This window comes from Squalius cephalus, assembly GCF_949319135.1.
Source record: "Squalius cephalus genome assembly, chromosome: 6".
Classification (NCBI taxonomy): domain Eukaryota; kingdom Metazoa; phylum Chordata; class Actinopteri; order Cypriniformes; family Leuciscidae; genus Squalius; species Squalius cephalus.
The window spans coordinates 612,534-634,818 of NC_137127.1; the positions used below are offsets into that span (position 1 = coordinate 612,534).

Genomic DNA, 22,285 nt, shown 5'->3' on the forward strand with positions numbered 1-22,285 from the left:
TCTTTTACAGCTTTATTACACACTGCATGAAAGGCCATATCTGACAAAGCATAAAAGGGGCACTTTAATTGTGAGTTTATATCTCACAATTAAGATGAAAAAGTCAGATTTCTGAGATATAAACTCATAATTGCAAGTTTATACAGCGCATTAAAACACTTTCCCTTATACATTAATCTTGATGGGACATTTAAGGACATGACGCATCAGTCAAGTGTTCAGTTGTGGTGTCAAACACTTCCTGGTCACATGACGGGCGACATCCGCACAGAACACGGAGTCACGTACACACACACACACACACACACACACACACAGAGAGAGAGAGAGACTCGTTCTAACTAGAATTCATTCTTGTGCAACCAGACATAAACAGGCTCCGGCGTGTGGCTGGAGAATGTGGGCTGATGGGAATGTTCATGATGATGCAGGGAGTTTCTGGTATAACAACACGTTCATGACACACACACACACACACACATGGAGCCTCTCTGTAATGATCTGGCCTGCAAATGAAACAGGATCTTCAGGTCAGAGATGAACGCTTGTTTCTCTGGCATGAGGACGGAAGCAGGGAGGGTTAGTTTCCTCTTTAGTTAGTCAGTGTAATCGCCGACAGGTTTGATTTATTCTCTTGTTGTTCCGGCTGAAGGAAACAGTGACTGTGAGAGATATGAACGCAAGCTGAACGGATTAAAGGCTAATTGCATGAATTCATCAGCAAAGTTCAATCCTTCTCGTCAGAAAGACAGACACTTTCTCTTTCATTTTTGTCGTCAATTTATTCAAGTTTTAAGTGATTTTGACAGTGCAAAATGCAAACAGAGTCCTGAGAATATAGAAGTAAATCAGAGGAGAGAAGGAGAGCAGATCATCTGGTCAGTTTCTTCACCAGCTCCAGCTCCTCCACTGGTTTCCACTGCTGGTTAATCGTCATCAGCTGAAAGAAAACAGAATCTGTTCATTAATATGATCAGTTCACGCATTCACTGGGAATCGAAACGCAGTTTGAGCTCCTGCTATTATATTAAAAAATTAACATGAGCATAACCCGTCAGTCCGGGTCGATGAAGAGTTTATTAGGCGTTTACCTTCTGTGGTTTTGACGGATCTAGTGTCTCCCATGGCTCTGGGTTACTTGCCTTGTTTAAACTATAAAAGTCAAGTAATGTTATCACTGTACAGCTTTTACAACATTATATGTTGAATATTAAAGGATCAGACATCCCTCATAATCATCATATTATCATACATTAAAAACTTTCATTTTGCTAGAAACCAACAGAACTTCTCCACAGTAACTAGTAACAATAAAGCATACAGGAAGCACTTTATATAGATAGACTGATAACAATGTTTATTATTAACCGTGTTCATGAATTTAATAAATCTATAATAAAGATAAAGTTTCTCACATGACGTCCGGTTTGGTCAGTAAGAAGTAAACGGAGGCTGTTGCTGCTCCGAGCGCGGCACAACCAACAATCCCAATCAAAGGAATTAACTAGAAAAATTCCAGAAAAGAATAAGTGAAACAGTTATTATTATTAAAATATTCCAGATGATGATGATGATGATGATAAGTCTTCCTCACCTCCTTCCTTTTCTTGAGCATTTGAAAAAACCCTCCAGACATCTTTCACCTGCTACAACGAGGCTTCCTAAAGAAAACAATATCCAAAATTATTATTTTCTATTCAGTGTTTCAATGAGAGTTTGAGAGTCACAGATGAACAAATAGAAACCAAACATCAATGATGATGAAGAAGAGACAGATGTTGAGAGTGAACTGACCTTCTGAAGTTGTGTAGTAAATGCAGCATCATTCTGACTGTATTGTTCATATAAACACAAAAGAGATGTGTTTGATGGCACGTACACACACACACACACACACACCCATCCTCTTCACGCACTTCACCTTCATACTGAAACTGACGAGCGCCCTCTGCTGGAGACAAAGACAATCTGCCTCACAGTCACAAATATGAGATGAAAAGGATGTCTGAGGATCCCTGCTTCAAAGTGAAGTCTTCTCCACTTACACTCCACTGCACCTTCAAGGGGTCAATCAACTGTTGCTCACCTCCTTATAAATGACCAGGATGGCCCCTTAGTAAAAGCATGGGCAAAGGAGTAAAGAAGAGATAACCTTTGTCGTTGGGGATTAATGATTTTTTTTTTTTTTGTTCAAATGTAAATAATATAAACATGTATATAAATGAAAAGGGCATCTCAGAAACAGCACTCCAATGGTTCAGGTCTTCCCTTTCAGCAGGTCCTTCAGGGTGTCGTGGAGGGGTGAGGTGTCTAAGACCAACATCTAGCTACTGGAGTGCCTCAGGGCTCAGTGCTGGGACCGCTTCTCTTCTCCATCTACATGTCATCACTAGATCTGTCATTCAGAAACATGGTTTATCCCATCGCTGTTATCATCTAGCTACTGGAGTGCCTCAGGGCTCAGTGCTGGGACCGCTTCTCTTCTCCATCTACATGTCATCACTAGATCTGTCATTCAGAAACATGGTTTATCCCATCACTGTTATCATCTAGCTACTGGAGTGCCTCAGGGCTCAGTGCTGGGACCGCTTCTCTTCTCCATCTACATGTCATCACTAGATCTGTCATTCAGAAACATGGTTTATCCCATCGCTGTTATCATCTAGCTACTGGAGTGCCTCAGGGCTCAGTGCTGGGACCGCTTCTCTTCTCCATCTACATGTCATCACTTGATCTGTCATTCAGAAACATGGTTTATCCCATCACTGTTATCATCTAGCTACTGGAGTGCCTCAGGGCTCAGTGCTGGGACCGCTTCTCTTCTCCATCTACATGTCATCACTAGTGTCTGTCATTCAGAAACATGGTTTATCCCATCACTGTTATCATCCAGCTACTGGAGTGCCTCAGGGCTCAGTGCTGGGACCACTTCTCTTCTCCATCTACATGTCATCACTAGATCTGTCATTCAGAAACATGGTTTACCCCATCACTGTTATCATCTAGCTACTGGAGTGCCCCAGGGCTCAGTGCTGGAACCGCTTCTCTTCTCCATCTACATGTCATCACTAGATCTGTCATTCAGAAACATGGTTTATCCCATCGCTGTTATCATCTAGCTACTGGAGTGCCTCAGGGCTCAGTGCTGGGACCGCTTCACAGAGCACATTGCTAGAACTGCCGGTCCTGCAGATTTGCCCTAAACAACACCAGGAGGATCAGGCTCATCCTATCGGAGCTACACAACTCCTTCTCCAAGCTCTTGTCATGTTGAGTAGTGTGCTGTGAGGTTGAGTAGTGTGCTGTGAGGTTGAGTAGTGTGCTGTGAGTAGTGTGCTGTGAGGTTGAGTAGTGTGCTGTGAGTAGTGTGCTGTGAGGTTGAGTAGTGTGCTGTGAGGTTGGGTAGTGTGCTGTGAGGTTGGGTAGTGTGCTGTGAGGTTGAGTAGTGTGCTGTGAGGTTGGGTAGTGTGTTGTGAGGTTGAGTAGTGTGCTGTGAGGTTGAGTAGTGTGCTGTGAGTAGTGTGCTGTGAGGTTGAGTAGTGTGCTGCGAGTAGTGTGCTGTGAGGTTGAGTAGTGTGCTGTGAGTAGTGTGCTGTGAGTAGTGTGCTGTGAGGTTGAGTAGTGTGCTGTGAGTAGTGTGCTGTGAGGTTGGGTAGTGTGCTGTGAGGTTGAGTAGTGTGCTGTGAGGTTGGGTAGTGTGCTGTGAGGTTGAGTAGTGTGCTGTGAGTAGTGTGTTGTGAGGTTGAGTAGTGTGCTGTGAGGTTGAGTAGTGTGCTGTGAGTAGTGTGCTGTGAGGTTGAGTAGTGTGCTGTGAGGTTGAGTAGTGTGCTGTGAGGTTGAGTAGTGTGCTGTGAGGTTGAGTAGTGTGCTGTGAGTAGTGTGCTGTGAGGTTGAGTAGTGTGCTGTGAGTAGTGTGCTGTGAGGTTGGGTAGTGTGCTGTGAGGTTGAGTAGTGTGCTGTGAGGTTGGGTAGTGTGTTGTGAGGTTGAGTAGTGTGCTGTGAGGTTGGGTAGTGTGCTGTGAGGTTGGGTAGTGTGCTGTGAGGTTGGGTAGTGTGCTGTGAGGTTGAGTAGTGTGCTGTGAGGTTGGGTAGTGTGTTGTGAGGTTGAGTAGTGTGCTGTGAGGTTGAGTAGTGTGCTGTGAGTAGTGTGCTGTGAGGTTGAGTAGTGTGCTGCGAGTAGTGTGCTGTGAGGTTGAGTAGTGTGCTGTGAGGTTGAGTAGTGTGCGGTGAGTAGTGTGCTGTGAGTAGTGTGCTGTGAGGAGTGTGCTGTGAGTAGTGTGCTGTGAGGTTGAGTAGTGTGCTGTGAGTAGTGTGCTGTGAGTAGTGTGCTGTGAGTAGTGTGCTGTGAGGTTGAGTAGTGTGCTGTGAGTAGTGTGCTGTGAGTAGTGTGCTGTGAGTAGTGTGCTGTGAGGTTGAGTAGTGTGCGGTGAGTAGTGTGCTGTGAGTAGTGTGCTGTGAGGAGTGTGCTGTGAGTAGTGTGCTGTGAGGTTGAGTAGTGTGCGGTGAGTAGTGTGCTGTGAGTAGTGTGCTGTGAGGAGTGTGCTGTGAGTAGTGTGCTGTGAGGTTGAGTAGTGTGCTGTGAGTAGTGTGCTGTGAGGTTGGGTAGTGTGCTGTGAGGTTGAGTAGTGTGCTGTGAGGTTGGGTAGTGTGCTGTGAGGTTGAGTAGTGTGCTGTGAGTAGTGTGTTGTGAGGTTGAGTAGTGTGCTGTGAGGTTGAGTAGTGTGCTGTGAGTAGTGTGCTGTGAGGTTGAGTAGTGTGCTGTGAGGTTGAGTAGTGTGCTGTGAGGTTGAGTAGTGTGCTGTGAGGTTGAGTAGTGTGCTGTGAGGTTGAGTAGTGTGCTGTGAGTAGTGTGCTGTGAGGTTGAGTAGTGTGCTGTGAGTAGTGTGCTGTGAGGTTGAGTAGTGTGCTGTGAGTAGTGTGCTGTGAGGTTGGGTAGTGTGCTGTGAGGTTGAGTAGTGTGCTGTGAGGTTGGGTAGTGTGTTGTGAGGTTGAGTAGTGTGCTGTGAGGTTGGGTAGTGTGCTGTGAGGTTGGGTAGTGTGCTGTGAGGTTGAGTAGTGTGCTGTGAGGTTGGGTAGTGTGTTGTGAGGTTGAGTAGTGTGCTGTGAGGTTGAGTAGTGTGCTGTGAGTAGTGTGCTGTGAGGTTGAGTAGTGTGCTGCGAGTAGTGTGCTGTGAGGTTGAGTAGTGTGCTGCGAGTAGTGTGCTGTGAGGTTGAGTAGTGTGCTGTGAGTAGTGTGCTGTGAGGTTGAGTAGTGTGCTGTGAGTAGTGTGCTGTGAGGTTGAGTAGTGTGCTGTGAGTAGTGTGCTGTGAGGTTGAGTAGTGTGCTGCGAGTAGTGTGCTGTGAGGTTGAGTAGTGTGCGGTGAGTAGTGTGCTGTGAGTAGTGTGCTGTGAGTAGTGTGCTGTGAGGTTGGGTAGTGTGCTGTGAGGTTGGGTAGTGTGCTGTGAGGTTGAGTAGTGTGCTGTGAGTAGTGTGCTGTGAGGTTGAGTAGTGTGCTGTGAGTAGTGTGCTGTGAGGTTGGGTAGTGTGCTGTGAGGTTGAGTAGTGTGCTGTGAGGTTGGGTAGTGTGTTGTGAGGTTGAGTAGTGTGCTGTGAGGTTGGGTAGTGTGCTGTGAGGTTGGGTAGTGTGCTGTGAGGTTGAGTAGTGTGCTGTGAGGTTGGGTAGTGTGTTGTGAGGTTGAGTAGTGTGCTGTGAGTAGTGTGCTGTGAGGTTGAGTAGTGTGCTGCGAGTAGTGTGCTGTGAGGTTGAGTAGTGTGCTGTGAGTAGTGTGCTGTGAGTAGTGTGCTGTGAGGTTGAGTAGTGTGCTGTGAGTAGTGTGCTATGAGTAGTGTGCTGTGAGGTTGAGTAGTGTGCTGCGAGTAGTGTGCTGTGAGTAGTGTGCTGTGAGTAGTGTGCTATGAGGTTGAGTAGTGTGCTGTGAGGTTGAGTAGTGTGCTGTGAGTAGTGTGTTGTGAGGTTGAGTAGTGTGCTGTGAGGTTGAGTAGTGTGCTGTGAGTAGTGTGCTATGATCAGTGTGCTATGAGGTTGAGTAGTGTGCTGTGAGGTTGAGTAGTGTGCTGTGAGTAGTGTGTTGTGAGGTTGAGTAGTGTGCTGTGAGGTTGAGTAGTGTGCTGTGAGTAGTGTGCTGTGAGGTTGAGTAGTGTGCTGTGAGTAGTGTGTTGTGAGGTTGAGTAGTGTGCTGTGAGTAGTGTGTTGTGAGGTTGAGTAGTGTGTTGTGAGGTTGAGTAGTGTGCTGTTGAGTAGTGTGCTGTGAGGTTGAGTAGTGTGCTGTGAGGTTGAGTAGTGTGCTGTGAGTAGTGTGCTGTGAGGTTGAGTAGTGTGCTGTGAGTAGTGTGCTGTGAGGTTGAGTAGTGTGCTGTGAGTAGTGTGTTGTGAGGTTGAGTAGTGTGTTGTGAGGTTGAGTAGTGTGCTGTTGAGTAGTGTGCTGTGAGGTTGAGTAGTGTGCTGTGAGGTTGAGTAGTGTGCTGTGAGGTTGAGTAGTGTGCTGTGAGTAGTGTGCTGTGTGCTGTGAGTAGTGTGCTGTGAGTAGTGTGCTGTGAGTAGTGTGCTGTGAGGTTGAGTAGTGTGCTGTGAGTAGTGTGCTGTGAGTAGTGTGCTGTGAGGTTGAGTAGTGTGCTGTGAGGTTGAGTAGTGTGCTGTGAGGTTGAGTAGTGTGCTGTGAGTAGTGTGCTGTGAGGTTGAGTAGTGTGCTGTGAGTAGTGTGCTGTGAGGTTGAGTAGTGTGCGGTGAGTAGTGTGCTGTGAGGTTGAGTAGTGTGCTGTGAGTAGTGTGCTGTGAGGTTGAGTAGTGTGCTGTGAGGTTGAGTAGTGTGCTGTGAGTAGTGTGCTGTGAGGTTGAGTAGTGTGCTGTGAGTAGTGTGCTGTGAGGTTGAGTAGTGTGCTGTGAGGTTGAGTAGTGTGCTGTGAGGTTGAGTAGTGTGCTGTGAGGTTGAGTAGTGTGCTGTGAGGTTGAGTAGTGTGCTGTGAGGTTGAGTAGTGTGCTGTGAGGTTGAGTAGTGTGCTGTGAGTAGTGTGCTGTGAGGTTGGGTAGTGTGCTGTGAGGTTGGGTAGTGTGCTGTGAGGTTGAGTAGTGTGCTGTGAGGTTGAGTAGTGTGCTGCGAGTAGTGTGCTATGAGTAGTGTGCTATGAGGTTGAGTAGTGTGCTGTGAGGTTGAGTAGTGTGCTGTGAGGTTGAGTAGTGTGCTGTGAGTAGTGTGTTGTGAGGTTGAGTAGTGTGCTGTGAGGTTGAGTAGTGTGCTGTGAGTAGTGTGCTATGAGTAGTGTGCTATGAGGTTGAGTAGTGTGCTGTGAGGTTGAGTAGTGTGCTGCGAGTAGTGTGCTATGAGTAGTGTGCTATGAGGTTGAGTAGTGTGCTGTGAGGTTGAGTAGTGTGCTGTGAGGTTGAGTAGTGTGCTGTGAGTAGTGTGCTGTGAGGTTGAGTAGTGTGCTGTGAGGTTGAGTAGTGTGCTGCGAGTAGTGTGCTATGAGTAGTGTGCTATGAGGTTGAGTAGTGTGCTGTGAGGTTGAGTAGTGTGCTGTGAGGTTGGGTAGTGTGCTGTGAGGTTGAGTAGTGTGCTGTGAGGTTGAGTAGTGTGCTGCGAGTAGTGTGCTATGAGTAGTGTGCTATGAGGTTGAGTAGTGTGCTGTGAGGTTGAGTAGTGTGCTGTGAGGTTGAGTAGTGTGCTGTGAGGTTGAGTAGTGTGCTGTGAGTAGTGTGCTGTGAGTAGTGTGCTGTGAGGTTGAGTAGTGTGCTGTGAGTAGTGTGCTGTGAGGTTGAGTAGTGTGCTGTGAGTAGTGTGCTGTGAGTAGTGTGCTGTGAGGTTGAGTAGTGTGCTGTGAGGTGTGTGCTGTGAGGTTGAGTAGTGTGCTGTGAGTAGTGTGCTGTGAGGTTGAGTAGTGTGCTGTGAGGTTGAGTAGTGTGCTGTGAGTAGTGTGCTGTGAGGTTGGGTAGTGTGCTGTGAGGTTGAGTAGTGTGCTGTGAGGTGTGTGCTGTGAGGTTGAGTAGTGTGCTGTGAGTAGTGTGCTGTGAGGTTGAGTAGTGTGCTGTGAGTAGTGTGCTGTGAGTAGTGTGCTGTGAGTAGTGTGCTGTGAGTAGTGTGCTGTGAGGTTGAGTAGTGTGCTGTGAGTAGTGTGCTGTGAGGTTGAGTAGTGTGCTGTGAGTAGTGTGTTGTGAGGTTGAGTAGTGTGTTGTGAGGTTGAGTAGTGTGCTGTTGAGTAGTGTGCTGTGAGGTTGAGTAGTGTGCTGTGAGGTTGAGTAGTGTGCTGTGAGGTTGAGTAGTGTGCTGTGAGTAGTGTGCTGTGTGCTGTGAGTAGTGTGCTGTGAGTAGTGTGCTGTGAGTAGTGTGCTGTGAGGTTGAGTAGTGTGCTGTGAGTAGTGTGCTGTGAGTAGTGTGCTGTGAGGTTGAGTAGTGTGCTGTGAGGTTGAGTAGTGTGCTGTGAGGTTGAGTAGTGTGCTGTGAGTAGTGTGCTGTGAGGTTGAGTAGTGTGCTGTGAGTAGTGTGCTGTGAGGTTGAGTAGTGTGCGGTGAGTAGTGTGCTGTGAGGTTGAGTAGTGTGCTGTGAGTAGTGTGCTGTGAGGTTGAGTAGTGTGCTGTGAGGTTGAGTAGTGTGCTGTGAGTAGTGTGCTGTGAGGTTGAGTAGTGTGCTGTGAGTAGTGTGCTGTGAGGTTGAGTAGTGTGCTGTGAGGTTGAGTAGTGTGCTGTGAGGTTGAGTAGTGTGCTGTGAGGTTGAGTAGTGTGCTGTGAGGTTGAGTAGTGTGCTGTGAGGTTGAGTAGTGTGCTGTGAGGTTGAGTAGTGTGCTGTGAGGTTGAGTAGTGTGCTGTGAGTAGTGTGCTGTGAGGTTGGGTAGTGTGCTGTGAGGTTGGGTAGTGTGCTGTGAGGTTGAGTAGTGTGCTGTGAGGTTGAGTAGTGTGCTGCGAGTAGTGTGCTATGAGTAGTGTGCTATGAGGTTGAGTAGTGTGCTGTGAGGTTGAGTAGTGTGCTGTGAGGTTGAGTAGTGTGCTGTGAGTAGTGTGTTGTGAGGTTGAGTAGTGTGCTGTGAGGTTGAGTAGTGTGCTGTGAGTAGTGTGCTATGAGTAGTGTGCTATGAGGTTGAGTAGTGTGCTGTGAGGTTGAGTAGTGTGCTGCGAGTAGTGTGCTATGAGTAGTGTGCTATGAGGTTGAGTAGTGTGCTGTGAGGTTGAGTAGTGTGCTGTGAGGTTGAGTAGTGTGCTGTGAGTAGTGTGCTGTGAGGTTGAGTAGTGTGCTGTGAGGTTGAGTAGTGTGCTGCGAGTAGTGTGCTATGAGTAGTGTGCTATGAGGTTGAGTAGTGTGCTGTGAGGTTGAGTAGTGTGCTGTGAGGTTGGGTAGTGTGCTGTGAGGTTGAGTAGTGTGCTGTGAGGTTGAGTAGTGTGCTGCGAGTAGTGTGCTATGAGTAGTGTGCTATGAGGTTGAGTAGTGTGCTGTGAGGTTGAGTAGTGTGCTGTGAGGTTGAGTAGTGTGCTGTGAGGTTGAGTAGTGTGCTGTGAGTAGTGTGCTGTGAGTAGTGTGCTGTGAGGTTGAGTAGTGTGCTGTGAGTAGTGTGCTGTGAGGTTGAGTAGTGTGCTGTGAGTAGTGTGCTGTGAGTAGTGTGCTGTGAGGTTGAGTAGTGTGCTGTGAGGTGTGTGCTGTGAGGTTGAGTAGTGTGCTGTGAGTAGTGTGCTGTGAGGTTGAGTAGTGTGCTGTGAGGTTGAGTAGTGTGCTGTGAGTAGTGTGCTGTGAGGTTGGGTAGTGTGCTGTGAGGTTGAGTAGTGTGCTGTGAGTAGTGTGCTGTGAGGTTGGGTAGTGTGCTGTGAGTAGTGTGCTGTGAGGTGTGTGCTGTGAGGTTGAGTAGTGTGCTGTGAGTAGTGTGCTGTGAGGTTGAGTAGTGTGCTGTGAGTAGTGTGCTGTGAGTAGTGTGCTGTGAGTAGTGTGCTGTGAGTAGTGTGCTGTGAGGTTGGGTAGTGTGCTGTGAGTAGTGTGCTGTGAGTAGTGTGCTGTGAGGTTGAGTAGTGTGCTGTGAGTAGTGTGCTGTGAGTAGTGTGCTGTGAGGTTGAGTAGTGTGCTGTGAGGTGTGTGCTGTGAGGTTGAGTAGTGTGCTGTGAGTAGTGTGCTGTGAGGTTGAGTAGTGTGCTGTGAGTAGTGTGCTGTGAGGTTGAGTAGTGTGCTGTGAGTAGTGTGCTGTGAGTAGTGTGCTGTGAGGTTGAGTAGTGTGCTGTGAGGTGTGTGCTGTGAGGTTGAGTAGTGTGCTGTGAGTAGTGTGCTGTGAGGTTGAGTAGTGTGCTGTGAGTAGTGTGCTGTGAGGTTGGGTAGTGTGCTGTGAGGTTGAGTAGTGTGCTGTGAGGTTGAGTAGTGTGCTGTGAGTAGTGTGCTGTGAGGTTGGGTAGTGTGCTGTGAGGTTGAGTAGTGTGCTGTGAGTAGTGTGCTGTGAGGTTGGGTAGTGTGCTGTGAGTAGTGTGCTGTGAGGTGTGTGCTGTGAGGTTGAGTAGTGTGCTGTGAGTAGTGTGCTGTGAGGTTGAGTAGTGTGCTGAGTAGTGTGCTGTGAGTAGTGTGCTGTGAGTAGTGTGCTGTGAGTAGTGTGCTGTGAGGTTGGGTAGTGTGCTGTGAGTAGTGTGCTGTGAGTAGTGTGCTGTGAGGTTGAGTAGTGTGCTGTGAGGTTGGGTAGTTGCACAGTGCTCTCCCAGCAATACAGGAACTGCTCTGTGACAGTATTATGGGATTAGGGATCTAAGAATTAGGAATTAGTATGTAAATAGATTCTAAACAAACCCATATCCTGTAATTACTACTACTATCATTTTTTTTTTTTTTAACTGAAGCACTTATGAACCCATTTACTGACTGTGTCTGTTTTGTACAGATGTAGAACCCACAAACAGCATCAGCATCGAGTTCAGCTGTGTGTGTCCTTCTACTCTCAATCTACGGCACTTCCTCATCGCCCTGAAACACGTCGCTCTCACACCAGTAACAATCCCAGTAACAATTGTAACTGAGCTGGCTGATTTAAAAATCTAGTTTTTTTTAAATGTATCTCCATTTATAATACTATTTATTGTATGACCTTTGCATCAGATTCCCAAAAAACCTAGATAACGCTGCAGTGAGCGACGGTGAAAATGACATATTTCTCTCATCTGACTGCCGTTATCAATCTTTCAAAGTTGTAAAAACACACTTTACGTCGAAAATTAAGATTGAAAACTGGAAAACATGCCATTTGTACACAAATTACAAACATTTTTATTGTACACATTTTTAACAGAGACATGAGTGTAAGTTCTGCTGAAGTTGTTCAGGACTCAGCGATGGACTCAAAATCCGAAGCGCCTTCATAAAGTACGTGTGCCTCACGCAGGGAACATCGAGTCCATCCTCGCGCAGGGCCAGAAGAGCCGCCTGGAAGACACACACACACACACACACACACACGAGTCCAGGTTTACAGGGCAGAAGGAGAGCGAGTGAGTCCTAGCGGTGAGTGTGTGATTTACCTCTTTGCACAGGTTTTCTAGATCAGCTCCAGAGAAGAGCTCAGTTTGATCAGCCAGATCCTGCAAACACACGTCCTGATGAAGCGGGACCCGTTTAGTGCAGACGTTCAGCACGGCCAGACGACCCTGATCACAGCAGACAACATCAGCATCAGCTCTTAAATCACCATCAGCCAATCAAATCCTCATGGATAAAATCAAGCCCCGCCCTTGTTCCGTTTCCCTCGCATAAACGTCACACTAGGGAAGAAAACACCAGCGCCACCCTCTGGTGCTCTTCACGTGTCCGTCAAAAATTATTGATTTTTTTTTTTGTCAATGAAATCAATGTACTGTATTTTAGTTTGATAATGTTTAGTATTTTTAGGGGATTTTATGGTACTAAAATATATTTACGCTGTATTTATAATCCATTTATTCACTTTTTGAGCATAGACCTGAAAATTTAATTTCCAACTTAAACTGCCGTAAATTTTGAATGCTTTAAAGCGACAGACTGAAGTTTGATCTCTTCTTAAAGACGACACTTGGCTGATTATTGCTGAAGTGAAAAAATAAGATTTTAAATTTTTATATGAAATATATATTTTCAAAATCACGTTTTACTCTAAAACTGCAAGAACATCAAAGCCATAAATCTAAACCCGTTGTGTTCCAAATATGAGCCTGATATCTAAATAAAATGATCTTCAGTGAGATGTTGTTCGGCTGCAGTACCAAACGCTTCCACTAGAGGAAACTCGTCTCATTCATTCCCAATGCGCTCATTATTGATCACGAGGAGCACGTGTGACCATTTCACCTGTTCTAATCATGTCCATGATTTTTTGTTGTGTTCACACAGCAAGTGCCAAAACCTTTACCAAGTTTCATACCGTTCTGATGAAGAGTTTTTTTTATAAAAACACAAAACACAAAACACGAAGACGCAGCGGAGTGTGTGTGGCGGATGCTAGGACTGCTCACCTCTCGGTCTGGAGGAGGCACGTATATAATCTGGTCGAGTCGGCCGGGTCTGAGCAAAGCGCTGTCCAGAACGTCTGCTCTATTAGTGGCAGCCACGATCAAAACATCCTTATTACACACTTCCTGGAGCTCCATCTGAAATCACACACAGTGGTAACATCACTTGAACATTTATTTGTAAAGCGCTTCACAATACACATCGTTTCAAAGCAGCTTTACAGAAAAGACTAGAGTCCACATTACAGTTTAGACAGATCTGTTATCAGAGGTGAATCTTGTACATATACAAAATCACAGTTAGCGAAAAAGGTATTAATTTAAACAATGTAATAATTTAAGACAGAAACAATGAGCTCACTGAAGTAATGAATACTCGTTTGATAACATGATTTGTTATCATTTGCTCCATATAGAGATATAAGGCCATCTAGAGTCATGAAATATCATCTTATATTATTTATTCTCCACAAGAGGTCGACAAAGACACTCAGTGTAAGATATTTAGAGCTGAATTAAAAGGGTTATGCATGAAATCGGGAGTTATTTTGAATTTAAGTTGAAAGAATGTGAGGAATGTGCTCAAATTACTATTTTTTTTAATTTATTGATCAAATCTTGTAATTTTAAAGATAAATAAAATTAAAAATTAAGAAATCTCCCAAAAAAAAAAATTGCATAAAAAAATAGAGAAAAATAATAAAATGAAATAAAATAAGCTTTCTGAACAAAACAAAAAAGTAAGTATAATTTTAGGGCTTCGGGTGATTTTGACCGGCGAGGGAGAGATGCGTTACAGAACGCGAGGGAAGGATGAGGGTTAAAAATGACCTGATGTATTCTAGTGTCCTCCTGCTCTCCTCCCTCTATCTGAGCGATCTTTCTTCCCTCGCTCCGCCTCTCCACGGTCCGAAACCCCACGCCGTCCAGCTCGGTCAGCAGAACCGACAGAACCTGCGACTGGACGCTGTGAGACGAAGCGCTGTCCGCTCGAGAGCCCACCATGCTGTCGATCTCATCCAGGAACACGATGGAGGGCGCACACGCTCGCGCTTGAGCAAACAACTGCAGACAGACCGAGAGAAACATCCAGAACATCGCTCTAAAGGACGACAAGTCGCTGAAATCAGCTCAGTGTTAAAGGAGGATTTCACTTTAAAATGAGAATTAGCCCATGATTTACTCTCCCTCAAGCCATCCTAGTGTATATGACATTGTTCTTTCAGACGAACACAATCAGAGTTATATTAAACAACATCCTGATACTTCCGAGCTTTATAATGGCAGTGAATAGCAACCATCAGTTTGAAGCTCAAAAAAGTGCATCTATCCATCATAAAAGTGCATGTTTGGGACACTTTTATGATGGACAGATGCACTTTTATCATGATAGATGCACTTTTATGATGGACAGATGCACTTTTATCATGATAGATGCACTTTTATGATGGACAGATGCACTTTTATGATGGACAGATGCACTTTTATGATGGATAGATGCACTTTTATGATGGATAGATGCACTTTTATCATGATAGATGCACTTTTATGATGGACAGATGCACTTTTATGATGGATAGATGCACTTTTATGATGGACAGATGCACTTTTATGATGGACAGATGCACTTTTATGATGGATAGATGCACTTTTATGATGGATAGATGCACTTTTATCATGATAGATGCACTTTTATGATGGACAGATGCACTTTTATGATGGATAGATGCACTTTTATGATGGACAGACGCACTTTTATGATGGATAGATGCACTTTTATGATGGATAGATGCACTTTTACGATGGATAGATGCACTTATCATGATAGATGCACTTTTATGATGAACAGATGCACTTTTATGATGGATAGATGCACTTTTATGATGGACAGATGCACTTTTATGATGGATAGATACACTTTTATGATGGATAGATGCACTTTTATGATGGATGGATGCACTTATGATGGACAGATACACTTTTACGATGGATAGATGCACTTTTATCATGATAGATGCACTTTTATGATGGACAGATGCACTTTTATGATGGACAGATGCACTTTTATGATGGACAGATGCACTTTTATGATGGATAGATGCACTTTTATGATGGACAGATGCACTTTTATGATGGATAGATGCACTTTTACGATGGATAGATGCACTTTTATCATGATAGATGCACTTTTATGATGGACAGATGCACTTTTATGATGGATAGATACACTTTTATGATGGATAGATGCACTTTTATGATGGATAGATGCACTTTTATCATGGATAGATGCACTTTTATGATGGACAGATGCACTTTTATGATGGACAGATGCACTTTTATGATGGATAGATGCACTTTTATGATGGATAGATGCACTTTTATGATGGACAGATACACTTTTATGATGGATAGATACACTTTTATGATGGACAGATACACTTTTATGATGGACAGATACACTTTTATGATGGACAGATACACTTTTTTGAGCTTCAAACTGATGGTTGCAATTAACTGCTATTATAAAGCTCGGAAGAGCCTAGGTGTTTATTAATATAACTGATTGTATTCGTCTGAGAGAAGAATGTCATATACACCTAGGATGACTTGAGGGAGAGTAAATCATGGGCTAATTCTCATTTTTGGGTGTGTGATGTCAGACCTGTGCGAGTGTTTTCTCTGAGTCCCCCACGTAAGGAGAGAAGAGCTGGGCTCCGCTGATGGAGAAGAAGGTGCAGTGTGATGAAGAGGCGGCTGCTTTCACCAGCGAGGTCTTCGCACACCCGGGCGGCCCGTACAGCAACACTCCTCTGGGCCGAGAAACACCCATCCGCACCAGCGCTTCTGGAAACCTCATGGGCCACTCGATACTCTGAAGACAAGCATGTCATTAAACAGAAGAACTGAACTCTTCCTGTATAGACCTTATGCGCCAGAGAAACAAGTGCGCAGCCAGCTTTACAATATTGTCTTTGAACTTCCGTTTTTATGGCATTTTCTATGGCACTGCTGTCGAGGAGTAATTAGCTGGTGAAGAGGATTTACTTATTGTAGAGTAAACTAAAGTTATCACGAGCATTGTAATGTTCAAAGCAGATGTCTCAATGTCAGTACTAGACCGGGAAGTTTTTTTAAAAAGAGCCGTTCATTCATAAATGCGTAAGATCGCAGTGAAAATACAAACCGGAAGACAAAAGACAACGAGTGCTGCGCTGAAAAGGGGCGGGGCTACATAAGGTCTATAGTGTGTATGCGTGTGACGTCACCATCGGCTGTTACACACACTGAGTGGCAGAAACACTGAGTGGCAGAAACAGCGTTTGTTTTCACCCACGAAAACACACAAAACGTATCTAAAACAGGAAAGAGCTTTGAGATTGACTGTATAAATAGATTTGACAAGAAATCTGAGATATATTTTTACAGACTGACGAAAGCTACAGAACTGAGAAGCAAATGTTTCCGCAATTCACAGAAACGAGAAATGTGGATTTACAGTTTTCATTGTGTGTCGATATGCTGTATTATGGGGTAAAATAACACCCTATATTATTGTATTGACAATTTACATATTTACCATCGTGTATTCTGGATAATTTGATGTTTTTAATTAAACATTGACAAAAAACTATTTTATAACTCGGGAGTGTGTTTCGGTGGGAAAGTGATGTCAGTGCATACTCTCTATTGGCTGCCAGTAACCAAGTAAACTCTTGTACCTGTTTGAGCTTGAGCTTAACGTCCTCTAGCCCTCCGATCTCCTCCCAGCTGATGGGTCTGAAGTCAGTCGCTCCAATACTGCTCCTCAAACACGACGGCTGCACGTGCCGCAGCGCTCGCATGAAGTGCTGCATCGACACCGGCTCACTCGCTCCCGCCTGAACGACCACGACAACTCATCGCAATCACGACTCACTCATCATGACTCACAACTCATCACAGTCACAACTCATCACAACTCATAACTCATCACAGTCACAACTCACTCATCACAATAACAACTCATCACAATCAAAACTCATCACAACTCACAACTAATCACAACTCACAACTAATCACAACTCATCACAGTCACAACGACTCACTCATCACAACGACTCACTCATCACAATAACAACTCATCACAACTCATCACAATCACAACGACTCACTCATCACAATAACAACTCATCACAACTCATCACAATCAAAACTCATCACAACTCATCACAATAACAACTCATCACAACTCATCACAACTCATCACAGTCACAAAGACTCACTCATCACAATAACAACTCATCACAGTCACAACTCATCACAACTTATGACTCATCACAACTCATCACAATCACAACGACTCACTCATCACGACTCACCACAATCACAACGACTCACTCATCACAATAACAACTCATCAGTCACAACTCATCACAACTTATGACTCATCACAACTCATCACAACTTATGACTCATCACAACTCACCACAATCACAATGACTCACTCATCACAATAACAACTCATCACAGTCACAACTCATCACAACTTATGACTCATCACAACTTATGACTCATCACAACTCACCACAATCACAATGACTCACTCATCACAATAACAACTCATCACAGTCACAACTCATCACAATCAAAACACATCACAACTCATCACAGTCACAACGACTCACTCATCACAATAACAACTCATCACAGTCACAACTCATCACAACTCACCACAATCACAATGACTCACTCATCACAATAACAACTCATCACAGTCACAACTCATCACAATCAAAACACATCACAACTCACCACAATCACAACGACTCACTCATCACAATAACAACTCATCACAGTCACAACTCATCACAACTTATGACTCATCACAACTCATCACAACTTATGACTCATCACAACTCACCACAATCACAATGACTCACTCATCACAATAACAACTCATCACAGTCACAACTCATCACAATCAAAACTCATCACAACTCATCACAACTCATCACAGTCACAACGACTCACTCATCACAATAACAACTCATCAAGTCACAACTCATCACAACTTATGACTCATCACAACTCATCACAATCACAACGACTCACTCATCACGACTCACAACTCACCACAATCACAACGACTCACTCATCACAATAACAACTCATCAGTCACAACTCATCACAATCAAAACGCATCACAACTCATCACAACTCATCACAACTCATCACAACTCATCACAACTCATCACAACTCATCACAACTCATCACAACTCATCAGTCACAACGACTCACTCATCACAATAACAACTCATCACAATCAAAACTCATCACAACTCACAACTAATCACAACTCATCACAGTCACAACGACTCACTCATCACAACGACTCACTCATCACAATAACAACTCATCACAACTCATCACAATCACAACAACTCACTCATCACAATAACAACTCATCACAACTCATCACAATCAAAACTCATCACAACTCATCACAATAACAACTCATCACAACTCATCACAACTCATCACAGTCACAAAGACTCACTCATCACAATAACAACTCATCACAGTCACAACTCATCACAACTTATGACTCATCACAACTCACCACAATCACAACGACTCACTCATCACGACTCACAACTCACCACAATCACAACGACTCACTCATCACAATAACAACTCATCAGTCACAACTCATCACAACTCATCACAACTCATCACAACTCATCACAACGACTCACTCATCACAATAACAACTCATCACAGTCACAACTCATCACAGTCACAACTCATCACAACTTATGACTCATCACAACTCATCACAATCACAACGACTCACTCATCACAATAACAACTCAGTCACAACTCATCACAACTCATCACAACTCATCAGTCACAATGACTCACTCATCACAATAACAACTCATCACAGTCACAACTCATCACAACTTATGACTCATCACAACTCATCACAATCACAACGACTCACTCATCACAGTCACAACTCATCACAACTCACCACAATCACAATGACTCACTCATCACAATAACAACTCATCACAATCACAACTCATCACAATCACAACTCATCACAATCAAAACTCATCACAACTCATCACAGTCACAACGACTCACTCATCACAATAACAACTCATCACAACCTATGACTCATCACAACGACTCACTCATCACGACTCACAACTCACCACAATCACAACGACTCACTCATCACAATCACAACGACTCACTCATCACAATAACAACTCATCAGTCACAACTCATCACAATCAAAACTCATCACAATCACAACGACTCACTCATCACAATAACAACTCATCAGTCACAACTCATCACAATCACAACTCATCACAACTCATCACAACTCATCACAACTCATCAGTCACAACGACTCACTCATCACAATAACAACTCACAGTCACAACTCATCACAATCACAACGACTCACTCATCACAGTCACAACTCACCACAATCATAACGACTCACTCATCACAATAACAACTCATCACAGTCACAACTCATCACAACTTATGACTCATCACAACTCATCACAACTTATGACTCATCACAACTCACCACAATCACAATGACTCACTCATCACAATAACAACTCATCACAGTCACAACTCATCACAACTTATGACTCATCACAACTTATGACTCATCACAACTCACCACAATCACAATGACTCACTCATCACAATAACAACTCATCAGTCACAACTCATCACAATCAAAACACATCACAACTCATCACAGTCACAACGACTCACTCATCACAATAACAACTCATCACAGTCACAACTCATCACAACTTATGACTCATCACAACTCACCACAATCACAACGACTCACTCATCACAATAACAACTCATCACAGTCACAACTCATCACAACTTATGACTCATCACAACTCATCACAACTTATGACTCATCACAACTCACCACAATCACAATGACTCACTCATCACAATAACAACTCATCACAATTCATCACAGTCACAACGACTCACTCATCACAATAACAACTCATCAAGTCACAACTCATCACAACTTATGACTCATCACAACTCATCACAATCACAACGACTCACTCATCACGACTCACAACTCACCACAATCACAACGACTCACTCATCACAATAACAACTCATCAGTCACAACTCATCACAATCAAAACGCATCACAACTCATCACAACTCATCACAACTCATCACAACTCATCACAACTCATCACAACTCATCACAACTCATCAGTCACAACGACTCACTCATCACAGTCACAACTCATCACAACTCATCACAACTTATGACTCATCACAACTCATCACAATCACAACGACTCACTCATCACAGTCACAACTCATCACAACTCACCACAATCAAAACTCATCACAACTCATCACAGTCACAACGACTCACTCATCACAATAACAACTCATCACAGTCACAACTCATCACAACTTATGACTCATCACAACTCATCACAATCACAACGACTCACTCATCACGACTCACAACTCACCACAATCACAACGACTCACTCATCACAATCACAACGACTCACTCATCACAATAACAACTCATCAGTCACAACTCATCACAACTCATCACAACTCATCACAACTCATAACTCATCAGTCACAACGACTCACTCATCACAATAACAACTCATCACAGTCACAACTCATCACAACTTATGACTCATCACAACTCATCACAATCACAACGACTCACTCATCACAGTCACAACTCATCACAACTCACCACAATCACAACGACTCACTCATCACAATAACAACTCATCACAGTCACAACTCATCACAACTTATGACTCATCACAACTCATCACAACTTATGACTCATCACAACTCACCAAAATCACAATGACTCACTCATCACAATAACAACTCATCACAGTCACAACTCATCACAATCAAAACGTATCACAACTCATCACAACTCACAGTCACAACGACTCACTCATCACAATAACAACTCATCAGTCACAACTCATCACAACTTATGACTCATCACAACTCATCACAATCACAACGACTCACTCATCACGACTCACAACTCACCACAATCACAACGACTCACTCATCACTAACAACTCATCAGTCACAACTCATCACAATCACAACTCATCACAACTCATCACAACTCATCACAACTCATCACAACTCATCACAACTCATAACTCATCAGTCACAATGACTCACTCATCACAATAACAACTCATCAGTCACAACTCATCACAACTCATCACAATCACAACGACTCACTCATCACAGTCACAACTCACCACAATCACAACGACTCACTCATCACAATAACAACTCATCACAGTCACAACTCATCACAACTTATGACTCATCACAACTCATCACAATCACAACGACTCACTCACAGTCACAACTCACCACAATCACAACGACTCACTCATCACAATAACAACTCATCACAGTCACAACTCATCACAACTTATGACTCATCACAACTCACCACAATCACAACGACTCACTCATCACGACTCACAACTCACCACAATCACAACGACTCACTCATCACAATAACAACTCATCAGTCACAACTCATCACAATCAAAAATCATCACAACTCATCACAACTCATCACAACTCATCACAACTCATCACAACTCATCACAACTCATCACAACTCATCACAACTCATCACAACTCATAACTCATCAGTCACAATGACTCACTCATCACAATAACAACTCAGTCACAACTCATCACAACTCATCACAATCACGACTCACTCATCACAGTCACAACTCACCACAATCACAACGACTCACTCATCACAATAACAACTCATCAGTCACAACTCATCACAACTCATCACAACTTATGACTCATCACAACTCATCACAATCACAACGACTCACTCACAGTCACAACTCACCACAATCACAACGACTCACTCATCACAATAACAACTCATCACAGTCACAACTCATCACAACTTATGACTCATCACAACTCACCACAATCACAACGACTCACTCATCACGACTCACAACTCACCACAATCACAACGACTCACTCATCACAATAACAACTCATCAGTCACAACTCATCACAATCACAACTCATCACAACTCATCACAACTCATTACAACTCATTACAACTCATCACTCCACATCACTCCACATCACACATCACAGCTCATAGTAAATCAGAGGCTTTAATTGTCCAAACACGCGATCAGTGACTGCACCTGTGAGTGCCTCATGGCCTGCAGCGCTGCCTCTCTACTGAGCGCGCTCAGATCGGCCCCGACGAAGCCACAGGTCATCTCAGCCACAGCGTTCAGATCCACATCAGGGGAGAGCGGCATCTCTCGACACACACACGTCAGAACACTGCGCCTCTGCAGCAGCGAGGGCACGCCGATGATCACCTGCAGGACGTGCCAGAAACACAGCAGGGGGATTTCAGACGCACAGGACAGCAACTCAAAGCATGTTTCCTACAGTATAATGGCTTGAAGGTAAATATCCACCTCATCCAGCGCTCATGTTCCCCACATGTCGTAATTACCACAGTCTCGAGTTATGCCTACTTGGCACTAGGTCTGGTGACTCTTAAAGTGTAGGGCTCTAACAATATATCGTGTCACAATATATCGCAATTCAAAAATGCATCAATTTGAGGATAGTGAGTGTGTATAATTCCCCTAGAATGAAAATAACTTTCAATTAAAGGGCCCCTATTATGCTATTGTAAAGTTTCCTGATGTTGTTGTGGAGTCTCCTACAACAGGTTTACATGCATCAAAGGTCAAAAAAACGTTTAATTTCCTCATAACA

At 43.9% G+C, this 22,285-nt stretch overlaps 2 protein-coding genes across 2 annotated transcripts in view; both read right to left on the reverse strand.

Annotated features, from left to right (window-relative positions):
* Positions 1-772: 772 nt before the first annotated feature.
* cUnh15orf48 (chromosome Un C15orf48 homolog) lies at positions 773-1,930 on the reverse strand. The gene is made up of 5 exons (XM_079874844.1): positions 1,795-1,930; positions 1,595-1,661; positions 1,416-1,504; positions 1,092-1,152; positions 773-940 (listed from the first exon to the last, which is right to left on the reverse strand). The coding sequence occupies exons 2-5, from the start codon at positions 1,634-1,636 to the stop codon at positions 872-874; spliced, it is 261 nt and encodes an 86-aa protein (XP_079730970.1). The 5' UTR covers positions 1,637-1,661; positions 1,795-1,930; the 3' UTR covers positions 773-871.
* Positions 1,931-10,783: 8,853 nt separating this feature from the next.
* afg2b (AFG2 AAA ATPase homolog B) overlaps positions 10,784-22,285 on the reverse strand; it is a 27,177-nt gene continuing 15,675 nt past the window's right edge. The window contains exons 4-10 of the mRNA XM_079873721.1: positions 21,694-21,876; positions 16,149-16,307; positions 15,092-15,301; positions 13,261-13,494; positions 12,433-12,567; positions 11,467-11,592; positions 10,784-11,371 (exon numbers count right to left, since the gene is read on the reverse strand). Of these exons, the coding sequence (XP_079729847.1) occupies positions 11,231-11,371; positions 11,467-11,592; positions 12,433-12,567; positions 13,261-13,494; positions 15,092-15,301; positions 16,149-16,307; positions 21,694-21,876 (1,188 nt within the window). The 3' untranslated portion in view covers positions 10,784-11,230. The remainder of the gene's footprint in view (positions 11,372-11,466; positions 11,593-12,432; positions 12,568-13,260; positions 13,495-15,091; positions 15,302-16,148; positions 16,308-21,693; positions 21,877-22,285) is intronic.

What these genes read in the sequence shown, in the direction of transcription:
- cUnh15orf48 (XM_079874844.1), bottom strand. Translation starts at nt 1,636, where the DNA reads ATGTCTGGAGGGTTTTTTCAAATGCTCAAGAAAAGGAAGGAG. An exon ending in TGCTCAAGAAAAGGAAGGAG is followed by an intron (nt 1,505 to 1,594) that starts GTGAGGAAGACT and finishes GAATTTTTCTAG; the next exon opens with TTAATTCCTTTGATTGGGAT. An exon ending in ATCCGTCAAAACCACAGAAG is followed by an intron (nt 941 to 1,091) that starts GTAAACGCCTAA and finishes GTTTTCTTTCAG; the next exon opens with CTGATGACGATTAACCAGCA.